At 47.0% G+C, this 23235-nt stretch overlaps 1 protein-coding gene and 1 non-coding gene across 8 annotated transcripts; both read left to right on the top strand.

Moving 5' to 3' along the window:
• The first annotated feature begins 1666 nt into the window (after positions 1-1666).
• Positions 1667-22671, top strand: CHD4 (chromodomain helicase DNA binding protein 4). Of its 7 annotated transcripts, none has more exons than XM_065742172.1 (40): positions 1667-1764; positions 2601-2762; positions 4731-4858; positions 5055-5246; positions 5636-5754; positions 6189-6430; positions 6513-6640; positions 6755-6890; positions 7308-7489; positions 7620-7859; positions 8692-8895; positions 8994-9199; positions 9485-9616; positions 9918-10014; positions 10369-10560; positions 10648-10848; positions 11755-11892; positions 14423-14544; positions 14663-14836; positions 15156-15297; positions 15730-15861; positions 15955-16072; positions 16274-16398; positions 16680-16917; positions 17086-17258; positions 17410-17590; positions 17690-17776; positions 17944-18032; positions 18113-18246; positions 18505-18649; positions 18823-18988; positions 19358-19467; positions 19643-19772; positions 20034-20111; positions 20234-20371; positions 20461-20569; positions 20890-21022; positions 21973-22168; positions 22290-22433; positions 22566-22671. In XM_065742172.1, the coding sequence occupies exons 2-40, from the start codon at positions 2666-2668 to the stop codon at positions 22625-22627; spliced, it is 5760 nt and encodes a 1919-aa protein (XP_065598244.1). In that variant the 5' UTR covers positions 1667-1764; positions 2601-2665; the 3' UTR covers positions 22628-22671. The 7 variants fall into 7 exon arrangements, with proteins under 7 accessions (XP_065598244.1, XP_065598243.1, XP_065598241.1 ...); XM_065742171.1 differs by having other exon boundaries at positions 19640-19772; XM_065742169.1 differs by having other exon boundaries at positions 17666-17776; positions 17947-18032; positions 19640-19772.
• On the top strand, positions 19016-19156 carry LOC136053385 (small Cajal body-specific RNA 11). The gene has a single exon (XR_010622645.1). It is a non-coding gene; the product is annotated as a small Cajal body-specific RNA 11 (non-coding RNA).
• Positions 22672-23235: the final 564 nt, after the last annotated feature.

Here is a 23235-nt window from a genome sequence, read left to right as displayed (position 1 = left end):
ATGCCTGAAGCTGGGGAGCACACAGTGACAGCAGCCCTCAGAGCCACAGCCACACCTGCACATGCTCCATTAGGTGTGTGTACAGCTGCACAAGGGCCTCTTACCAGCACCAGATCCCAAGAGGGGTGCCCCTCAGGTGCAGCCTGCTGAGCATGGGAACTGGCATGGCTGCCCAGCTGTGTTGCAGAGGTTTGCGACTGTCAGTGCACAGAAAGGAGCAAGGAGTCCCGCAGGGGTCTGCGTGAGCCTGGTGGGAGCACTCCTGGCCCACGCACCTCTGTGACAGTGTTCTGCTGTGCTTACCCGTGCAGAGGATACACAGTATGCACAGCGCAGCACAGCCCTTTCCTGCTGCCTGTCCTCCATAGGGCTGAAAGAACCAACAGCACTGCTGCAATGCAAGCGAAGGGACAGAGGCCTGGGTGTTGCGTGTATAAGGCAGGGAGGTCAGAGGGCTTTGTAGGCAGGGCTCTATGAGCACAGGAAGGAGGATAATGCAGTTGGGCTCTGCAATGCCCAGCCCATACAGGGGTGTGTATGGAGGAACGGCTGTTGCAGGGTGGCTATGTGCACGGGCAGCACGGGATGCTGCAGCGGTGCTCCAGGGGAGGGGCCAGCAGTCACTGACAGCCACTGCGCTCGTGGGGTGCGGAGGGCAGGGCTGGGTGCCTGTGGAGGTGGTGGAGGTGCCACGGGGCAGGCAGTGCCACTGGGTGACCTTCAGTGGCACAGTGATGTGTTTGCAATTAAGGGCTGCTGGTGTCGGCATGAAGTCATGATACCAGGTGGAGGGTACAGAGCGGGGATGCTCCACATTCCTTTAGGATAGGGACAGCTTTGTGGCTTGTGGACCAGTGCTAGAACATTGGGTGTTATGGCCCCAGCATACGATCGGGCATCGGCAGAGGTCACCGTGGGATCCAGACACGCACACAGCAGCAGCCGGTGGCTGTTCCACGCAGGGGGCTGTGCTCTGTGTGAGACAGGCGTCGAGGCTCGGACACCTGGCCGAGGTGGGAGGGCAGGCGGACCCTGGTGGGCTGCGGTCCCACGGTGCCCGCCGAGGGCAGGGTGGTGCGGCTGTTCCCTACGCGAGCAGCCCCGAGGGCTCGTCCCGCGGCGGGCGGGGCGGTGGCGGAGCCCCGCGGAAGGCGGCTGCGGGTATTATGGGATGGCAGGCTGGCCGGTGGCTCCCGGCGACTTATTATGGGATGCCTGCCCGCGTAGGGGGAGGGGATAACTATTATGGGATGCGTGCCCGGGGTGTGACTATTATGGGATGTTGGGGGGGGATCCGCGGACTGAACCCTTGGGAGGTGCCCACGCCCGGAGGGGGACGGGGGGGTGGGCCACGCCGTGGGGGGCACCAGCTCCGGCGCGGGTATTATGGGATGCCGAAACAAGAGGTTAGAGGTGGGAAGTATTATGGGATGTTCCTGATGATGGGCTGGGGTGGGGGGGGGCGAGTATTATGGGATGCTGGGCCGGGCAGCGAGTGGGAAGTTCTGAGGGGAGAGTGAGTATTATGGGATGTTTCGGCTGGGGGGGCGGGGGGGGTGTTATCGGGGATATGGGGGCGGGGTCTGTTGCCACGGTTGCGGGGCATATTATGGGATGGAGGCGGGAGCGGGGAGGAGCCTGAATTTTTTTTATTTTTTTTTTTTTTTTTTTCCCCCCCCCCCCCTTTAAGAGGCGGTGCCGGGTCCGGAGCCATTTTCCCTTCAGCAGCGGTGGCGGCGAAACGGAGCTGCAGTCTGGAGCCGGGTGAGGATCCGGGAGGGAATGAGGGCGGGCGCGGTCTTCCCGCCGTCTCTCGCGTTCTGTCCGCGGCCCCACGGGCTCCCGCCGGCGCCCCTTCCCCCGCCCGCTCCTCGGCCGCGCCTCGCCCCGGGTCCGCGCCGATCCCCTGCGCGGCTGCCGCCGGACTCTCCCCGCCCCGCCTCCCGCCGCAGCCCCGACGAGCGGCCGCCCCGCCGCGCTAGGCCCTACCGCCCGGCCCCGGGGAAGAGGCGGCCCCGCGCTGCCCGCCGGACGGACTTTCCCGGCCGCGCCCCCGCCCGGCGGGGACCGTGCCCCCGCCGAGCCGCCCGGCTCCGCTGCGGGCGGGGGAGCGGCCGTGGTGCCTTTTGTGTGGGTCCCAGGGGCAGCGCTGTGGGGCGGCGCGCCGAGCTCGTGCGGGAGGGCTCCGCTGCTGTACGGGACCGCTGGCCACCGCCCTGACCGCCCCGCCGGGCGGCTCAGGGTCCCTGTGGGAAAGCCGGCTCCCCTCCCCGCCTTCTCCCAGGTGAAGGTAGAAGTAACCTAGGGCGCTCGCTCCGGTCTGGCACCGGCTGCGGGAGGCAGGAGGATTTTCCAATAGGGCAGCTGTTTTGGCTCCCTGCAAGAAATGAGTTGCTGACTCAGTTTACGTCTGCTGTCTTAAAGCCTGCTTCATCACAACTCTGATGTGGTACCTGCTGCCAGAGTGCCTGTTATCCGTCGGCTTCCGATGTAATGAAGTAGCTATCTATGCTTTCTCCGAAGGACCCTCTTGGTTGCATTATTACTTGGGAAACCGGGTTTTGCACGTGATAACTTTCTCTTGATTCTTTTCAATGAAGTACCGGCTTCACTGGCAGAAAGACGGCACCTCCCGTGAGCCTGGGCCTCCCCTGGTTCAGAGGATATGGCATCGGGCATCGGATCACCGTCACCGTGCTCGGGAGGCAGTGATGATGATGAGATGGAAATTCTGTTGAACAATGCTATCCCCCAGCATCAAGGTATTGAGGGCCTGCAGGGCACGTGTGTGAGGTGGTGTAACGCTGTCCTTGGGCTGGATATGTGAAATAAATGCTCTGTGGAGGAATGTCAGTTTGACTAGGAGTTGGCGTATGTTTTTGATTTTACTACTGGAATCCTAGTTCCAAGTGTGAGGCTCATGTCTTTTGTGTCAGGTGGGGTAGACTTTGTTCCAAGGCATTACAGGTTGTCAGGGGCTTGTGCTTTGGGGAGGTGTAAGGGGTCACTAGCGTGTCCAGTTTTAACCAAAAAGTCTGTGAGTTTTGTATTCCCTGAATGGGGGGGGGAGGGGTACTGTGTATGTGAAGTGGGGGGAGGATGTCTGGCTGCTTCGTCTGGGATCTTAGGCTTACTGCTGTCCAGAGCAAACTGCCCTGGGCTGTTGCATGACCCACTTCTTCACCACACCCAGTTATTGAGGCTTCTGGTTGCTCGTTTTCTGTACTGCCTACTCACCTTTGCTTTTCTGGTAGTCTTTGTACCTTGCCTTGTCCCTTTTGCTTGCATCCTCATCTGCATGACACTGAAGTTAGAGACCTTGGTGCTCTTCTGTTTTGGGTGTTATTGGTGTGTGCTCAGAGTAAGCCATCAACATCTGGTTTCTCAGCTTCCTTGCAAAAAGGAATTGTATGTATTCTGATGCCTTATAGCCCAGCACAAGTTTGAGTTTTCCTACCAACCCATGCCTGTTGTAGTATCAAATGAGAAAATGTTGCAAGTGGAAAGGCAAAATGATGTCAGAGATTTGGCTTTTTTTTTGCTTGGCAACCTTTTTCTAGAGTTTTGATCCCGGCTGCATTTGGTACCTCTTGCATCTTAGCAGAGACTGTCAGTAAGCCTAGCGAGAAGAATCTTGTTGGAAAAAAAAAGCCTGTTAAAATCTCTGCGGGCTTGAGAGCTTTGGGCAAGATGTTGAAAGGGGTGGGATACTAGAGATGCTTTGAATCAGAACTAGATGGAAAGGAAGATGTGGAATCCCCATAGAATCTGGTGTTGTAGGGCTGTGTGAGCAAAGACTTGGTAATTAGTTGGCACAGTGTCAGGACTGCAAGACCCCAAATTCCAACAGCTCTCCTTCTGCCGCTTCATCTGCCTGCTGCAGCTCCCTGACCTGTGGCTTCCTCCATCCTGCCCAGCTCCTGTGGTCAGGAGGCCATTTTCCCTTGGAGGGAGAAGGAGTGACTCTGGCTGTGTGTGGTGGGCGGGGCAGCAGGGGAGAGCGAATGGCTGGGCTGCTCTCAGAGCCTGCCACAAAGGAAAGGGTTGCCTGGCTGCCCCTGGGGTTGAGAGAGATAGGGGCACAGATGGAAAGTGATGGTGGTTGGGAGTTGGCTCCTTGTCCTTATACTGGGAGCTTGCTTCCTAACTGCTGACATAGAAGGAAGGGGTGGAGAGAAGGCTGTGTCAAGTCTGGATTAGAATTGAGTTGCTAAGTAGCAACTTATCTATGGAGGACAAGTAGTGGCTCACTGGACTGTGTTTTGATTCTATTTTTGTCTGTAGGCTGTAGGATGCTCTGTTCCGGTGAAAGGGGGATTAGATACTTTTTATTATAGAGGACTGAAATGTTATCCTCAAGTTCTCAAATGTGCTTGCTAAATGTACTTGGTTTTAATTCCCACAGATATGGCAATCTACTCTGTGCCTTTTCTTCTTGTTCAGTTAAAGCAAACTTCTGGTCCTTAAAAGCTGCTCTGCTTGGAGAAGGAATATTGTGGTAGTGGGGCTTGTTGAAGGGAGGAAAGGGTGTGTGATAGTAACTTTCTGTGTGATTAACTAGTAAATGTTGCAAACAGTAACACTGTATGAACTGTAGCAGGGTAAGCAATCTCTTCCATATTTCTAAGTATGTAGCAAGAAATAGACAGATTCAGCATTGTCTGTGAGAAGTGGGCAGGGCTGCAGTATGCAAATGAGGTTTGAGTGAGATGTCCCCTCTTCCCCTCCAGAGCATGAAGATGAGCCAGAGGAAGAGCTTCTGTCAGAGGCTGAGACGCTCAAAATTAAGAAGAAGAAGAAACCCAAGAAGTTAAAGGAACCCAAAGTGCCCAAACTTAGCAAGCGTCAGAAGAAGGAGGTGAGAGAAAGGATACCTCAACCTCAGATCATAGTCTAATATATGGCTGTGTGGAGTGAAGGGGGCTTGCTTTGCTGTTGATGTATGACAGCAATCCTCTGTGTGAATCCTCTAGAGCTTGGGAAGTGTGGCATTTAGTGCTTATCCAGGGTATTTTCTCACAGCTGCCTGATCTTCTCTCTCCCTCCTTCCCCAGCTTGGGGACAGTTCTGGTGAGGGCAATGAGTTTGTGGAGGAAGAGGAGGAGGTTCTGCGCTCCGACAGTGAGGGCAGTGACTATACGCCTGGGAAGAAGAAAAAGAAGAAATTAGGGCCGAAGAAAGAAAAGAAAAGCAAAGCAAAACGCAAGGAGGAAGAAGAGGAGGAGGAAGAAGATGATGACTCCAAGGTGAGAAGCCACCCCTGTGGCTTACTGCTTGTTCCTTAGTTCCCTGTATCTGATTTGGGTGATCAGTAGTCTCTGAGACAGTGCATGGAGTGGGAATAGTTTAGTCTCATATTTCTCCAAACTGCCTGACTATTTCCCAGGTTGCATGCCTTCCCCTCTCCTTCCTTAAACACATAGTATTGGATCCCAAGGATTTTCCTACCTCTGATGTTCTAGTGAGGCTGTGTCCTATGACAGTGACAAGTGGAGAGCGGCTGGTGGAAATCCCCCAGTCTTGACCCACTGGGTTGCCTGTAGATGGAAGATGTATGTATGATGTAGATGTGTGGATGTTCTCTCTTCTGAAATGTGTGCTTTTGCTCAAAGTGGCCATGATTCTCTTTGCACAGGAGCCGAAGTCATCTGCTCAGCTCCTGGAGGACTGGGGCATGGAGGATATTGATCATATCTTCACAGAGGAGGATTACCGCACTCTCACCAACTACAAGGCTTTCAGCCAGTTTGTCAGGTGAACTGCAAGTGTAGCATTTTGAAGGACTTCAAAAGAAAAAAGGGAGGGGAACAAGATCTAGCTTTCTTGATTTTTTTGTTTTGCAACCTCAAGACAAATCAGGGACAACAGCCTTCCACCTGGAACAAAATCTGAAGCAATGATAAAGTAGTTGATCCCCATATCTTGTTTTCAGCTGTCAAGGTGATGGAAGTCCTTGCTCTCAGTCCACTTTCTTCTTGCTTAATTCCATTTTGCTTCCCAAATCGCAGAGCATTTATGTCCATGCTGCATGCAGAATGGGGGTGGAGGTTCATTGGCTGTTGAGATTGGAGTCTAGGAAGAAATGTAGTTTGAGAGAGAAGGGCTGATGAGGGTGGGGGAGGGGAAGAAAAATGATTGAGAAACTTGAGGTTGTTTTGGTAACTCTTCTTTTCCTTAATTGTATACAGACCACTTATTGCAGCTAAAAACCCTAAGATAGCTGTGTCAAAGATGATGATGGTACTGGGAGCCAAATGGAGGGAGTTCAGCACGAATAACCCCTTCAAGGGAAGTTCGGGTGCATCTGTAGCAGCAGCTGCTGCTGCAGCTGTTGCAGTAGTGGAGAGTATGGTGACAAATGTGGATGCTGTGCTGCCACAGCCCCCTGTGGATGTGCCGCTCAGGAAGGCCAAGACAAAGGAAGGCAAAGGTGAGCTGAAATGTGTGACAAGGTGTTGGTGAGTGATATTGAGGTAGTAGTCCTTCTGACTCACAGGCTTCTTTGTTCCCAGGACCCAATGCCCGGCGGAAGCCAAAGGGCAGCCCTCGTATTCCTGATATCAAGAAACCTAAAACAAAGAAAGTGGCACCTCTGAAAATCAAACTGGGAGGATTTGGTTCCAAGCGTAAGAGGTCATCTGTAAGTGGCCCTCCTGCCTTGATGGCATGCTAGCGATGCTGGGTTCTCTGTGTGATTGCTGTCCACAGCATGCATGCCTGAACAGCATAGCTTCTTCCTTCTTACCTACCTCAGAGTGAAGATGATGACCTGGATGTGGAGTCAGACTTCGACGATGCCAGCATCAACAGCTACTCTGTTTCAGATGGATCTACAAGTCGCAGTAGCCGCAGTCGTAAAAAACTCAAAGCTGGAAAAAAGAAAAAGAAAGGTATTGCTCCACTGTCAGCTGGAGACAGAATTGCAGTTAAGTGTGCAGAGAGATGAGAGGAATGTCTGTAGTATTTGGATGCTTAACGGCATACTTGAGGGAGTAAAATTAGCGAAGAAAGAACCTGACACTATTTCTAATAAGGAAAAGATGCTCAGAAAATCTTTCATCATCTTGGTAGAGGAACAGATAGAATACTGAGTTTTCCTGGCCTAAGCTAGACCTTTAATTTAATGAGTGGAAGGAGGCCCAAAGGGACCTCCCTGCCCTGTTTACTACATGAATGCACTTAGATTTTTTTAATTCTGGATTTCTGTATCTGCACAGGCTGTTGGTGCTGAGGGGGGTACCCTTCCTTGCTGTAGAAAGCCTTTATCTGTGCCTTGTACTGCTCTAACTCACCTTCATCCTCTGCAGGTGAGGATGACTCCACAGTGGCTGTAGATGGCTATGAGACTGACCACCAGGACTACTGTGAGGTGTGCCAGCAGGGAGGAGAAATCATACTGTGTGACACCTGTCCTCGTGCCTACCACATGGTTTGCCTGGACCCAGACATGGAGAAAGCCCCAGAGGGCAAATGGAGCTGCCCACACTGCGTGAGTACTGGATTATCCCAACCTGTGCAAGCGATTGTGAAGGGGGGGAGGACAGGTGACTTACTACTGTTGTGTATGAATAAAGGAATGAATATGTCAGCTTGACTTGTCTGATTTCTTGCTCCTGTAGGAAAAAGAGGGCATTCAGTGGGAAGCAAAGGAGGATAACTCTGAAGGTGAAGAGATCCTGGAAGATGTTGTGGGGGATGCTGAAGAGGAAGATGACCACCATATGGAGTTCTGTAGAGTCTGCAAGGATGGAGGAGAGCTGCTGTGCTGTGATGCGTGTCCTTCGTCCTATCACATCCACTGTCTGAATCCTCCACTGCCGGAGATTCCCAATGGGGAGTGGCTGTGTCCTCGCTGCACTGTGAGTTTCTGCTAGTGCTGTTCTCCTATTGCTAAAGGAAAGGATGGAATTAATCTTGTTTATTTCATTTATTTCATTTTCTTTGTAAGTATTAAGTCCTTAGAGAAAACTGTTGCATTTTTTTGTTACAACTTATTGGGGCTTGGTTGTCTGTGGTTAGATTGTACCTTGCTGCTTGGTTGCTTTGTCTTTTTTCTGGAGAGCAGGAGGATTGGGCTTATAACCATGCTAAAGCTCAGTTTTACTGGACTGTATTTGTATGTAGAAGCAGTAGTATGAATGAGAGAAAACTTAGCACTTGGGATATTTTAAACTGATGAGCCAAATGGCTTTTGTGCTGCAGTTTATTTAATGCCAAGCCCTTTCTAAGTTGATGGTTGGGGGAAATTTCACACTTACGAGATGTTATGAAATGAAGTATTGTAAATTGTGTTAGATGCATTCATTAGTGACAAGGACTTCTAAGATAATGAAAAAGTGCAGCCTGCTTTAGGGCACATCCCTGTGCTGGACTGGTAGTTTTACAGGAAAACTTTATTGGAGTTCTGATTGGGTGGACTGGATTTTTGGGACTCTGGAGAGAAGGCTAAATTTAGAGACTGAATTCAGTTTGGTATTTGCCAGTCCTGGAAAAAAAAAGATAAACTGGAAAAAGCTCAGAAGTGCTAGAAATAAGAGAATGAATGTTTCCAAGCCCAAACAGCAAATCCCACCTGTGTAGTAAAGCTTCTGACTAAAGATGAGAACTGTGACTCTTTGTACAGTCTCTGCTCCTCAGTACTGGAGGTTAGAATACTTGTAGTCTGACATGAAAAGCTCTCTACCTTTTCAGTGCCCAGCTCTGAAAGGAAAGGTTCAGAAGATCTTGATCTGGAAATGGGGTCAGCCTCCAGTTGGCCCTGCACCACCACGTCCACCTGATGCAGATCCTAATGCTCCTCCCCCTAAGCCTCTGGAGGGTCGACCTGAAAGGCAGTTCTTTGTCAAATGGCAGGGCATGTCCTATTGGCATTGCTCTTGGGTATCTGAGTTGCAGGTGAGTTTAAGGCTCTTAACCCTATCATAAGGGTGGTTACGTATTTCTGTGGATAGCTGTGGAGAGATTCTTGCAATCTAATTTTGTCTCAACTCCAGCTGGAGCTGCACTGTCAGGTCATGTTTCGAAATTACCAACGCAAGAATGATATGGATGAGCCACCTTCAGGGGACTTCGGAGGGGAAGAGGAGAAAAGTCGTAAGAGAAAAAACAAGGACCCCAAATATGCTGAAATGGAGGAGCGTTTCTATCGATATGGGATCAAACCAGAGTGGATGATGATCCATAGAATCCTTAATCATAGGTAGGGGAAGAGGCAAAGATGGTTTTGTTGTGTTTCTCTCATCCAATTTGTGTCCCAGTGGAAGAGCAGGAGAGTTTTTAACAGTGACTGTAGACAGGGCTAAGAGAGTTGACGAACGCAGGTGCGTTATAACTGAGGGGGAAAAGTGGAAATTCTTCTGTTTATATGACATGTTGTTTCTGTGGCATTTTTACGGGATCCTTTACTCCTTTCCCATTTGAATGGAATGAAGTAAATATGTTATATTTTTGCTGTGCTTAGGACTTAATGTTTTTTCCCCCTTAGTGTGGATAAGAAGGGGAATGTACACTATTTGATTAAATGGAGAGACCTACCATATGACCAGGCATCATGGGAAAGTGAGGATGTGGATATCCAAGATTATGATCTTTACAAGCAAGCCTACTGGAATCACAGGTAGGAGAAATATCAAGGTAACGTTCTCCCTCGAGGGGAAAAATAGTATTTGAGCGTGTCAGTACTTAGTGCTTGGCTGGGTGTGTGGAGATAGCAAAGAAGCATCATCTTGTTGCTGGCTCCTTATTCTTTTGGTCAGAAACCTTATGCCTGTCCACCAGTCCATGAAGTTTCCAGCTCTTTTCTCTTGTATGTATTTGAATTGCCTGGTTTCTCCACTGCCCTTTGCAATAGTTTCCCCTTGGTCTGTTACAAAAGATGTTTCTTTTTTTTTTTTATTCATTGGACTGTCTCTTCATAGGGAGCTGATGAGGGGTGAAGAAGGAAGGCCTGGTAAGAAGCTAAAGAAAGTGAAGATGCGGAAACTGGAAAGGCCCCCTGAAACTCCCACAGTAGATGTAAGTTGCCGTTTACTGTTTAGGCACCATCTGATACTACTGGTTATTTTGAGCAAGGGCTTGTGAGGTAAATAGGGTATTGAAGGGTGAGGAGGGCATGGATTACAATGGCATCCTGGCCCAAAGAGTGAATGGGTTATAGAACCTTCAGATTAAGACCCACCTTGTCCTTCCGGAAGAAGCTGGCTGGCTCTTGGTGAAAGGTTTGGTCACCTTTTGGCCTGTCAAGGATTTGGCACTAGGATTAATCTGATATGTCATCTGTAGTAAAGGAATATGAGTGACTGGGGAAGGAATCTTCGTAGTTCCATAGCTAAGGTAAATGATACCATCTCTTCCTTCTTTCTACTGTAGCCAACAGTGAAGTATGACCGGCAGCCAGAGTACCTTGATGTAACAGGGGGAACCTTGCATCCTTACCAACTGGAAGGACTGAACTGGCTGCGATTCTCTTGGGCCCAGGGCACAGATACAATCTTAGCTGATGAAATGGGTCTGGGGAAGACTGTGCAGACAGCTGTGTTCCTGTATTCCTTATACAAAGAGGTGAGAGGTAAAATCTTGCTAGGAGAATGCCGAATGCATCTGCTTATCCAGGCAGCGTCTAATGCACTTACTGAATTCTGTTCATAGGGCCACTCAAAGGGACCCTTCTTGGTGAGTGCCCCCCTCTCCACCATCATCAACTGGGAACGAGAGTTTGAGATGTGGGCACCAGATATGTACGTAGTGACCTATGTTGGGGACAAAGATAGTCGAGCAATCATCCGTGAGAATGAGTTCACTTTTGAGGATAATGCCATACGTGGAGGCAAAAAAGCATCCAGAATGAAGGTACAGAACTCTGCTGTAATGCAAGCCTGAACTGGAAGAGGATGTGCATTAGAATGATTTACAGCAGCCAAGATTCAAGTGCTCTGGAGTCTGTGGGAGCTGATAATATTTCTGTTTCTAAGGGGAAATAACTGCAAATTGATGACTAGTGGGTATTTTGTTAGGCTCTGACTGTAGACTGCTTTAAGCATTCTGTACTGGAAAAAAAAAAAGTGAATCAACTAAGGCAATACTGGCCGTAGGCAAATCCTTTTGTTTTTCTGCTTAATCTGTCAAGTTGGTCATGGTACTTCCTACAGAATTGCCAGCCTGCGTGAATTTGACTCCTCCTTATCTTTCTGTGAGGAGCTGACTGATAAAGAGTCCATATCTAGACATCTGAGAAGCTGCGTTCTGTGCCAAATAGGAATAATGTAGACATGGTGTAGGTATTTTTTTAATAGATGTTCAGTCTTCCTAGCAAAAAGAAAAGGCAGGAGCTAAAATTTTCTCAGTAGGGTTAAATACATCTGCTTGTTTTCCCTTACTATCTACAGCTCCTGCAGTTAAATTAATTTTTGTTCTTTGATAAACTGTTTATTCTCTAAGAACTAGCTTTTTTATGAGATACTCTATTTCTGATCTCTTTCCATAACATGCCTCTCTTTGCTGCTAAGTTTTGTCATGAGATCTGGCAACTATGCTGAAGTAGCGGGGGGTTGAGAATACTTACCTGTGTAAAACAAATAATAAGAGATTGAAAAAGTAGAATGTGTTGGATAGTATTTTGCTTGTGACGGGAAACTATGGGTATAAAAAAGTGTTTTGACTTGCTTGTTTGCTTGTTGGGACAACCTGATGGAGAGACTTTCCTTTGTTCTGTGTTATTCCCTCATGTCATTACTGTGTTTTCCTCTTCCTTTGCAGAAGGAGGCTGCTGTGAAGTTCCACGTCCTTCTCACCTCTTATGAGCTGATCACAATTGATATGGCCATATTGGGTTCTATTGACTGGGCATGCCTCATTGTAGATGAAGCTCATCGACTGAAGAACAATCAGTCTAAGGTACAGAAAAGCATAGGTAATAAGGTCTATAAGCATTACATATGTTGCAGAAAGTGTTCAGAAGATTAGATAGCTGGTCCTGAACAAGTAAGTTTGTCTGCCAGGTTTTAGTCACGTGTTCAGTAGCAAATTTAATACATTTCTGGGGGAGTTGGAGGGGAAGAACCCTCATTTTAAACAGAAGAGAAAAACCTTTCATTTGAATATTGATTATCATTGTTAACAGCTTCACTATTGTCTCATTAGTAAAAACAGTTTCCTCTCTGGGTGAATAGGCAGTTGTATGCTAGAAAACAGAAAAATCCTGGGTGTTGCCATTCTTTGAAATGGGCTTCTCTGGAAGTAGAGCATACATCTGGATCACCTCTTGTTCTGGAAGGGTTTATCGTATTGAGTATAAAAAAGCTGCATGGGTTACAATTATTCTGTTTCCGGAGCAGTCTTGTCCTCTGCGTTCATCTAGCTCTCTAGCAAAGCTAATTAGATGTTATAGAAATGGGAGAAGTGGGCAGGAGTTTTCAACAATGCCTGGGTAAATGCTGAATGCCATACAGCTGCTTTCATATGAGGCTTCACCTTAACCAGGCTTGTTTTAATTCAGTAGAATTGACTGTACTTTCTTAATCCAACCCTTCCCTAAGCTCTTGTGCTTTAAATCTGTATTGACTTGTTTATCTCCAGCTAGGTTCTAGGGCTTAGTACACTAAAAGCAACTGTTAATGGAAATCTGGTTTTCTAGTTTCTCTCAGATTGTAAGACTAAGTTGCCTCTGTGTAGGGGAGGAGAGGAATGGGGAAGAGAAAATTCATAGCTTTAGCTCTTCAGATCTGAGTGTGGTATCTTGTGATATTTCTGTCAGCTGTGCTTGCAGTCCAGTTTAGAGGTTTTTCCAGTAGGCAGTAAGACTAGATGCCGTTCTGTGCTTAGAATTGGGATTACTGGAAACAGTAATGAACACGTACTATTCATATTTATATTCATGAACTGAATGAGGATATAGAGGCTCAGTGTTACACTATGACTAAGTAACAATTGGTTATCCACCATGACTATTAAATTTACCTTTTTCTAGAGGAGTTTTGTGTCCCTTAAGGACAGCTTTAGGAATCTGTATGCAAGACAGCTCTTGACAGACAGCGTTGGTTACCTGCCAAAGAGTTACAATGAGTAATTCCCGTATTTTATTCCAAGATGAGAATGTTGTTGGCTATAACTGCATAGAGCAATCCTAATGGAAGGCACTAGAAGAAATCCTTCTGATGTGATAACCAAAATAAGTGGGGGTATATTTCTTTCAATTGTTTGTCATCTAGTACAAGAGCTGTTCCAGAAGTAATGCCTCCTATTTTATTATGTTGGCACACAACATCAGAGGTGGACCTTTGACTTCTACTGTCATACTACAAATCTTCTATCAGTATTGTTGGATGTGTTGCTGTGTGACAGATGGAAGCAGAGGAGCACTCTGACAAAATGGCACCTGACGTGAAAGTGCATATGAAATAAAAGTGTTGCTGAATTCCTCCATGTGGACAAAATGGCACCCATTGACGTCCATTGATGTTTGCTGAATGCTTATGCAGGCCAAACAGTGGATGTGAGCGCTGTGAGGCAGTGAGTGGCATGTTTCAGCAGGGGTGACAGTGATATTGAAGACAAGCTGCATTCCAGACAGCCATGTACAGCTGGTACATATTCTTGAGTGTGGAATGCAGGCTCTTGTTCATCATTGGTAAAAATGATGATTAAGCTGAAAAATAGTGTCTTCTAGCTGAGGATTTGCTCAACAGAATAATGTTGTTGTGCTCTTTGTATCTGTTGTAGTTTCCACAGAAATAAATGAGGCATTAATTCTGGAGCAACCTACATGCAAGCTACTCTCATTCAGTTTCACATTGCATCATGTTGAGTATAAAAATAAGTCCATAAATTACTACTTCATTGCCACTTTGAGATAGTGAGCCTGGTACACTTGCACATTTCATTTCAGTACCTAAACTGCTCACTAGATCTGTGTTGAATTATACTTCATTGTTGTGAAAACTAGCACCAATTACTTTAAAGATATATTGGCAAACCCTTGACTCTTTCTCCTGTGCTTGTTCAGAACTCTGGAATGCTGCCAGGATTGATATGAATAGGAAGAGTAACTTAGTTATTTCTAGAAGTCTTGAGGCAGAGAAGTAAAAATGTAGAATGCTGATTTAGGAGGAAAAAGTCCATAGTGTAGCAATCTGGAAATGATTGGTGGTTTGAAAGCTTGTGACTTAAAAAAGCAAAGGAAACCTTTTAGTACCTGATGACTTGTAGAATTTGTCACAGTCATGTTTCAATTATTCGGATCACTGTTCTGCATGAGATTGGTATAGTGATGCTGATTGGAATGGCAACTACTAGGAGCACTTGTTCAAACAACTGATGGAAATCCAAATCAAACTGTAGCCTGCTGTTTGTTTTTTTTTTGTAGGACTGTCTGACTTCTAAGTCTGTTTTTTTCCTTCCCATTCCTTCCCTACTCTCTACTTTCCAGTTCTTTCGTGTGCTGAATGGTTATTCCCTCCAGCATAAGCTGCTCCTTACAGGAACTCCCCTGCAGAACAACCTGGAAGAACTGTTCCACCTGCTGAACTTCCTGACACCAGAGAGATTCCAGTAAGTCTTGCAGTGCAAATCCAGGCCAGACTTGCCTGACTTGTCACTCCTATCCCCCTGGTTGTTTTCTTGTTACTTTTTCATTAGCAGCTTTTGCTTAGTATGTGTTTCTCCACAGTAACTTGGAGGGCTTCTTAGAAGAGTTTGCAGATATTGCCAAGGAGGATCAAATCAAGAAGCTGCATGACATGCTGGGCCCACACATGCTGAGACGCCTGAAAGCTGATGTTTTCAAGAACATGCCATCTAAAACTGAGCTTATTGTCAGAGTGGAGTTGAGCCCCATGCAGAAGTGAGTGTGAGGGTGGAGGGATCACCAGCTCTTGAACTACTGTTTTGTTCTGCAATTCCAAAGAGGATGTTGAAGTAGACTCATCCTCACTGTAGGGCTTTCTTGCACAATGGGCTAGAGGAAGATGTTGTGTTGCTACAGAGGCGAGGAGTAGTTCTGTGCTCTGATACAGGGGGATGAAAGGGATAGTACCTGCCACTGGCGGAGTGGTCTAGGTAGCTGACAAGTAATGCCAGGAACTGTTCAGACATTAGCAAGTGTCACTCATTCTCATGAGGGTGTCTGAGTTGGGGGTTTTTGTTTTCTTTGTTATTTTCAGGAAATACTATAAATATATTTTGACAAGGAACTTTGAGGCACTGAACGCACGTGGTGGTGGTAACCAAGTTTCCTTACTCAATGTTGTTATGGATCTGAAGAAGTGCTGTAACCACCCCTACCTCTTTCCTGTGGCTGCTATGGTATGTCCTGTTGCTGACTTGTTCTTTAAGAAATTCCCAACTGGCTGCTACTGGGAAGCCATTATGCTCCCTATGAAGTTCAGAGGGATTCCCTTTTCTCTTCTTACGCTTCTGTCTATTTTTCTGTTTTTCTTTGTTAACCTTGTAAACTCGGAGTCCTCATTTTCCAGTAGCTTTTTATTTCTTGACAAGTTAGAATTATCTTATGATCCATGCAGAATGGTGGAGGCAGAGTAGGTGACCGAATTAGGAAGAAGAGATCTAGGAGACAAATTGAGAGAAAATGCATGGGGGTAACACTGTTCTGTATGAGCTGTGCTATGCACTGTGTCCAGCTGACTCAAGTCAGTCAGCTTCTAATGAATACAACAAAGAACTAATGTCAAGCTGTATATTTTCAGTTTTCTTTCCCACCCTTTGTTCTCTTTTCAGGAAGCTCCAAAAATGCCAAATGGCATGTATGATGGTAGCGCTCTTATTAGAGCATCTGGAAAGTTGTTGCTACTCCAGAAGATGTTAAAGAATCTCAAGGAAGGAGGTCACAGAGTGCTCATATTCTCTCAGGTACGTGGGAAGTTCTGCCTCTGCGGATGGGAGCCTGTTGATCTGATGTTTCCTTATCCTTCACTTTTTTTTGTGGTGATTTTTGATATGCAGATGACTAAAATGCTAGACCTTCTGGAGGACTTTCTGGAACACGAGGGGTACAAATATGAGCGGATTGATGGAGGAATCACAGGAAACATGCGTCAAGAGGCTATCGATCGCTTCAATGGTAAGGATTCTCCAATTTCACATATGAAAGTAGTTCTCTTCTATGTGCTTAGTGGTCAGTATAGAATTGAATGTAGCCTGTCTTCCATTGCTATCTTGGAGTCTTAATTTCAGGAGAATAGCTACTAGTTGGTGTGGGTCAAGTAAAAAAATCCCCATTTGAGTGATATGATTTCCCATTGATTTTCTCTTTTTATCCAAGCTCCTGGTGCTCAGCAATTCTGCTTTCTGCTTTCAACTCGAGCTGGAGGTCTTGGTATTAACTTGGCCACAGCAGATACTGTGATTATTTATGATTCAGACTGGAACCCGCACAATGATATCCAGGTGAGTTTGAGATCACTTGCTGTGGAGCCCTCATGAGGAAGAGGGGCATGAACATGTCAGGAGTAGTGAAGGAATTTGTGTCTTCTTTCTGGAAAATTAAAGCAGTGAGGGAGGGTAGAGGTGGTGGGAAGTAGACAAGTGAAGTGTTCTTCCAAGGATCATCTTAACTCATGTGAAGAGCAAATATGAAGGTAACTAGGGAAATTCTGTGGAGGTTGGTGGGGTGTGTAGCAAGCTAGCACTTGTGTATCTCCAGACTGTTCTGAGCATGTCTTTTCTAGGCCTTCAGCCGTGCACATAGAATTGGACAGAACAAGAAAGTAATGATATACCGCTTTGTGACAAGAGCCTCAGTGGAGGAGCGCATCACTCAGGTGGCCAAGAAGAAAATGATGCTAACTCATCTGGTAGTGAGACCAGGCTTGGGCTCCAAGACAGGCTCCATGTCCAAACAGGAACTTGATGACATTCTCAAATTTGGCACTGAAGAGCTCTTCAAGGATGAGGCTACTGAGGGGGGTGAGTGCCTGGAAGCGGTACTGAAGGAGGTGGGGAAGAGTGGGTCAGTGTTTTAACAACAAACTATAGTCACAGAGCTCATCATAGCTCTATAAAGAGGTCTGGGTGCCATATCCTTTCCTGGTCCCTTAAGATCCATGTGACAAATGTCTATGCTTACTCCCTCAGGTGATAATAAAGAAGGTGAGGATAGCAGTGTTATCCACTATGATGACAAAGCAATTGAGCGTCTCTTGGATCGGAACCAGGATGAAACAGAAGACACAGAACTTCAGGGCATGAATGAGTATCTCAGCTCTTTTAAAGTGGCCCAGTATGTGGTTCGTGAAGAGGAGATGGGGGTGAGTATGAGGTGTAGATCAACTAGAGTCTTCTGCTGACTGATGATCAGTTAAACTCGGTTGCTTTTAAGGTCAAGTAGGTATACATCTCCTCAAACTGTTCGGAACATTGGGTTCCTAATTGGTATGTTTTTTTTTACCTCTGTGACAGGAGGAAGAAGAGGTGGAACGGGAGATTATTAAGCAGGAGGAATCAGTGGATCCCGATTACTGGGAGAAATTGCTCCGTCACCATTATGAGCAGCAACAGGAGGATCTGGCTAGGAATCTGGGCAAGGGCAAACGTATTCGCAAGCAAGTTAACTACAATGATGGCTCACAGGAGGATAGAGGTACAGATCTGGGGCAACTTGGGGGAAACGGGTGTAAGTATGTGTTACTGGAAGAGTAACGGAGTAGTGTCTCAGGCTCACGTGCTGTTTTTCTTTCAGACTGGCAAGATGACCAGTCAGATAATCAGTCAGACTACTCAGTTGCTTCTGAAGAAGGAGATGAGGACTTTGATGAGAGATCTGAAGGTAAGCCATGGTGAAGCCAGAATTCTTGGTTCAGCTTTCTCTGTGAAAACATCTGGGATTTGATTTGGATGCTTGGTACACTTTGTGGTGCCCTTCTGCAAGGGAAATATTCACGCAACAGTATGCTGTGTGTTGTCTCTCCTCCTCAGCTGCATTTCTCTCTTCAGCAGCTCGTCGGCCTAGCCGCAAAGGCCTGAGAAATGATAAGGATAAGCCGCTGCCTCCTTTACTTGCCCGAGTGGGAGGGAACATTGAGGTAAGTAGTACCAGGGTAGACCTTTGCATTCAAGCTATTTCTGCATGGCTCTTCCTGTATCTTTCTTTCTCTTGTTCTAGGTCTTGGGTTTCAATGCCCGCCAGAGAAAAGCCTTTCTCAATGCTATCATGCGCTATGGAATGCCACCTCAGGATGCATTCACCACTCAGTGGCTTGTTCGGGACCTCCGTGGCAAGTCAGAGAAAGAGTTCAAGTACGTACATTAGACAGGGATAGAAGATGGACAACCTTTAGCCCCTTGGGGGGAACCCAGAACTATAGAATCATGAGGGTTGGAAAAGACTGCTAAGGTCATCTAGTCCAGCTGTTGGCCTGTCACCACCATGCCCCTTAACCATGTTCCTAAGTGCTACATTGTGCTTTTCTTGCAAGCCTCCAAGGCTGTTCGCTCCTTCCTGGGCAGTGTTTGCTGTTTTTTATTATCTAATTCCTTGTCTCTTAACTGTGTCAGGGCCTATGTCTCACTGTTCATGCGCCATTTGTGTGAACCTGGAGCAGATGGTGCAGAGACGTTTGCAGATGGGGTCCCACGGGAAGGTCTTTCTCGACAGCATGTCCTTACTCGCATTGGGGTCATGTCACTGATACGCAAAAAGGTGAGTGCGTGGCAGAGCAATATAGCCTTCCCTCTCCGTACAACTTCTTTAGACACTGAGTTCTCTCTTCTTTGCTTATTTCTTTGTGTGTTGTGTGATCTGTAACTTCTGGATTGAGGATGAGAGTTTATACGACTCCTCCAGTGATGCGCCTTTCTCTCACTCTCGTGCAGGTGCAGGAATTTGAGCATGTCAATGGCCGCTGGAGTATGCCAGAACTGGCAGAGATAGAGGAGAACAAGAAACTTTCTCAGCCAAGCTCACCCTCTCCCAAAACACCAACTCCTTCAACACCAGGGGATACTCAGCCAAATACACCTGCCCCTGTTCCTCCTCCTGGTGAGAGCTTCCCCCTTGCACAGTCCTGTGTCCTGACCTTATCCTGGCTCTTCCCCTCACCGCAGCTGTGGTGGTGGGGCCTGGGGGCGGACACAGATCAACTTACCCTCTCGAGTTAGGAGGGTTGCAGAAGGTATTTGCAAACCCTTAAAGGCAAGAGAGGACATTAGTGAGAATAAACACCCTGTGTATGCAGTTGCTAGGAAATCTGTGGCTTCATTTTGAGCGATGTTGTTCCTGTGTGAATGGGCATAATCTCTGGGAGCGAAGGAGATATGTGCTTGGTTACAGCGAGGGAAACACTTCACTGATGGATGGCTTCTCTCCTTCTTTTATCTGGCATGCCATTCTGGGATGGGGAATACACAGAAGAGGGAATAAAGGTAGAAGAAGGAGCCAGTAACAAGGAACAAGGAGAGTCTGCTGAACCAGAGAAAGAGCTCAGTGCCTCTGCTAATGAAACAGAGGTCCCTATGGAGGTGGGTACTGGGTTGCTAGTTTGCCTTATGCAGTTGCAAATGTCAGTACTTAAAGATGATTCTCCTCATGTTCTCACAGTTGGTGTAGCAGTTTTGTGCATCTTTTCTGTCCAAACTGATTTGACTTGTCTGCATACACCCTTTGTTTCACTACTCATTGGTCTGTCCACAGCAGTGTGCCCAGACTGCAGAGACAGCACCACAGGAAGCAAAATCCCCAGTGAACTCCACAGAAGTGGATGAAAAGAAAGAAGAACCAGAGGCGAAGGAAAGAACAGATGAGCCAATGGAAGTGGAAAGCAAAGGTATCTCTAGGGAGGTTGTTTAATACCTTGAACACAAAGAACCAAACCAAAAATAAAAATGAATGCAGATGTAGCTTTAGGAAGACAACATCTTTGCATCAGTTCTTCACTCTGTAAATGCAGATGTAAATGTAGATAATCAGTGGGGGCTGTTCCAAGACTTTGAGCAGGGAGTCAGGGAAACACTGTCAGGTTTCACTGACTGAGGAATGAAACCTTGGACTCACCAGCTACATGTCATGCTCCCTTTCTCTCTTGCAGCTGATGTGGAGAAAGTGGAAGACAGAGCACCTATTGAGAACACCTCTGAACCCCCTATAATTACCTTGGATGAGAAAGGTGGGTTGTGATAATTCCATTCCTGACCTGCTTCCTGACTCCCCCTCCTGCAAGGACTCCTTGTGGGTCCAACTTGCTATGGTATCTGCCGTGTTCTTTCTAATGACTTCCTGTGTGTACAGATGAAAAAAAGGATGATGATAAGAGAGATGTGGTGATGCTACAGAATGGAGAGATGCTGAAAGAGTCAGTAGATGAAAGGCACAAAAAGGCAGTAAAGCAACGGTTCATGTTCAACATAGCTGATGGTGGCTTCACAGGTATGTGAGATCTTTTTAACTTATTTATATTCCCTTGTTCTTGTTCATGAGGTAACTTGCAGTTATTTTTGTGCATCTTGCCTTTCCAGAATTACACTCCCTCTGGCAGAATGAAGAGCGGGCTGCAACTGTCACAAAGAAGACATATGAGATCTGGCATCGGCGTCATGACTACTGGCTGCTTGCCGGAATTATCAAGTATCCTTACCCTGAGAAACCAGTTCTCTCTCCTTGTGCTCAAAATCTTGCTGTGAAGGTGACCGTTTTGGGCCTGACTGGAACACATTGAGTGAGAGTGCTTTTATCATTCAGCGGAGTGAAAGAAACAGTGGGAGGAGGGTTTTACTGTCAACGAAGTTAAGACCTAGCAGGAAATAGTTCTCATTCCTCTTTCTTGGCTCCTGTTCCACCCCTCTTTGTGCCCCCCTTTCCCTAACCCTCTTGAGAACTGTGTCTGCCTGGACTGTGTATTCCCATGTTCTCACTGCCTTTGTTTGCCTGAGCTCATCCCATCTCAGTCATGGCTATGCCCGTTGGCAAGATATTCAGAATGATCCACGTTACGCCATCCTCAATGAACCCTTCAAGGGTGAGATGAACAGGGGTAACTTCCTGGAAATAAAGAACAAATTCTTGGCAAGGAGATTCAAGGTAAGGTGTCTTCTTCAGCATGAACAAGAGCCTTTCAGCAAAACGAGCCTTCAAGAACAAGATGGTTGCCTTGCTGAGGTTGCTGTTCTGATGTTTTGCGTTTGTTTCCACTGAAAGTGAAGGTTTCTGTGTAGTGCTTTCTTTTTTTCCTCATAAACTGAATGTTTGTCAAAGTTAGGCAGTAGCTTCATGATGATATCCTTTTCTTTAGATGTGGTGTTGGAGTTCTTGACTGTATTCTCAATCCAAATGTTTCTTCAGCAACTGGCTGTTTCCAGTACAGCTTCTGCTTGGTGTACTGCATACCATTCTATGTGTCTATGGGGAACTCAGAAACATTGTGAAGTGGTGAAATAGTAGCTGTCCAGCTGTCTGAATCTACCTGGGAGAGACCATGATTTAGCTCTCCAAGCTAAGACCAACTCAAATTAGGCCATGTAATTCTGAATTTGGAACTTAAACAAGTAGCAGAGCTGGCTGGCCAAACCACAACAGAATTCAGATTGATTTCTTCAGAGGTCTCTGACATATTTAGCATTGCTTCTTCTAAAATTCTTCCTATAAGTAGTGGAAGATACTTCTCAGGTTCAAGAAAAAAAAAAATGCTTCATCCCTTGTGCTTTATACAGAAAGATTAAATAAGCAAGGATTTACTTCAGAAGTCCTTTAAGAAGGCAGAGGAATAGGAATCTGTTCATGGGATCTCTTTTACGCTGGTCATAGCCTGGTTTTCTTGTATACCAAGACTGGCTTAATGGAGCTATTATTGTTTCTTGATATTTAGACCAAGTCAAACAGAAGCTGGTGAGTGAGGTTCAGGATCTCACCTTGTGACAGCTGACAACTGGATCAGGAAGAGCCCTTGTGGTGCTGGGGAATGGAGAGACACAGGAGCAGGCTGTTTTTTCAGGTAACTGCTGGAAGATTCTCATGATTGCTCCCTCTTGCAGCTCCTGGAGCAGGCACTGGTGATTGAGGAGCAGTTGCGGCGAGCTGCCTATCTCAATATGTCAGAAGACCCTTCTCATCCCTCCATGGCTCTGAACACACGTTTTGCAGAGGTTGAGTGTCTGGCTGAGAGTCACCAGCATCTGTCCAAGGAGTCAATGGCTGGGAATAAACCTGCCAACGCTGTGCTGCACAAAGGTGATGCTATGGGCTAAGCAAGAATGGATGTGTTGAGCATCACTATCCCATCTGGTCTCTCCCATGTGTAGCATCCTTTTGTTTTCTCTCTCCCCTGAATACGTGTCCCTTTCTCTTCTAGTTCTGAAGCAGCTGGAGGAGCTTCTGAGTGACATGAAGGCAGATGTGACGCGCTTGCCTGCCACTATTGCCCGTATCCCACCAGTGGCAGTGCGCCTGCAGATGTCAGAACGCAACATCCTCAGCAGGCTGGCCAACCGCAGCAGTGAGCCCCCTCCACCGCCCCCTCCCCAACAAGTATGTGCCCTCCCTGCTCTGCAGGTGGGGGTCTCTGGGGGCTATGTGGGGAAATAGCCCCCATATGACGGAGTCTAGCAGTTGTTCTCTTGCCCTACAGGTGGCCCAGCAGCAGTGAGTCTCCAGCCCAGTGCTATCAATCTTCTGGCCAAGCCGAAGTGACCCTCCCCACCCTACCCCTTCACACTCTGCCCCTCTGCCTGACATTCCTGACTGGGTGCTGTTTCCCTCCGTGGAAGCTGCTGTGCGAGTCTCTGGGAGGAGGAGAACCTCCTTCCACTGCAGCCAAGCCCGCTGGAGCGAGGAGTGTGCTTGGAGAGAGGGGGATGGATGGATGATGGACTCTGTACATAGTGACTGAAGGCCATGGTGCCATGTCTGTTACATGGAGAACCTGGCTGTGTTGCTCGCTGCCTCCGCCTGGAATTCCAGATTTTCAGTTTTCTAATTTTATTTTGGGTTTGTTTACCGAGGTGACTGCACAGGCGAGATCAAGCAGAAGCCAGGACAGAGACAAAGCTACCTCCATCAAGATCCTTTTTAATACAGAAACTGACCGGACTTGTCCACTAAGCAGCTTAAGGAAAAGATTAAAAAAAAAAACCAGAAGGACAAAAGCAGAGCAAAATCTTGGTAGAACTGAAAAAAATAAAGTTTCCTTGTATTTTACTTTGTTGTTTTTCCTTGAACCTTACTCCAGTGCTGGTGGGAGGAGCTGGATCATCCCCTGACGTTCGTGAGCTCGGGGTGCCGCATGGCTGAGATGCTTT

The sequence above is a fragment of the Cyrtonyx montezumae genome, unplaced genomic scaffold (genome assembly GCF_038088225.1).
Source record: "Cyrtonyx montezumae isolate F1298 unplaced genomic scaffold, pur_monq_1.0 scaffold_3, whole genome shotgun sequence".
In the NCBI taxonomy this organism is placed as follows: domain Eukaryota; kingdom Metazoa; phylum Chordata; class Aves; order Galliformes; family Odontophoridae; genus Cyrtonyx; species Cyrtonyx montezumae.
Note: the sequence above shows the minus strand (reverse complement) of the source record. Positions and strands in the feature narration are given on the sequence as shown.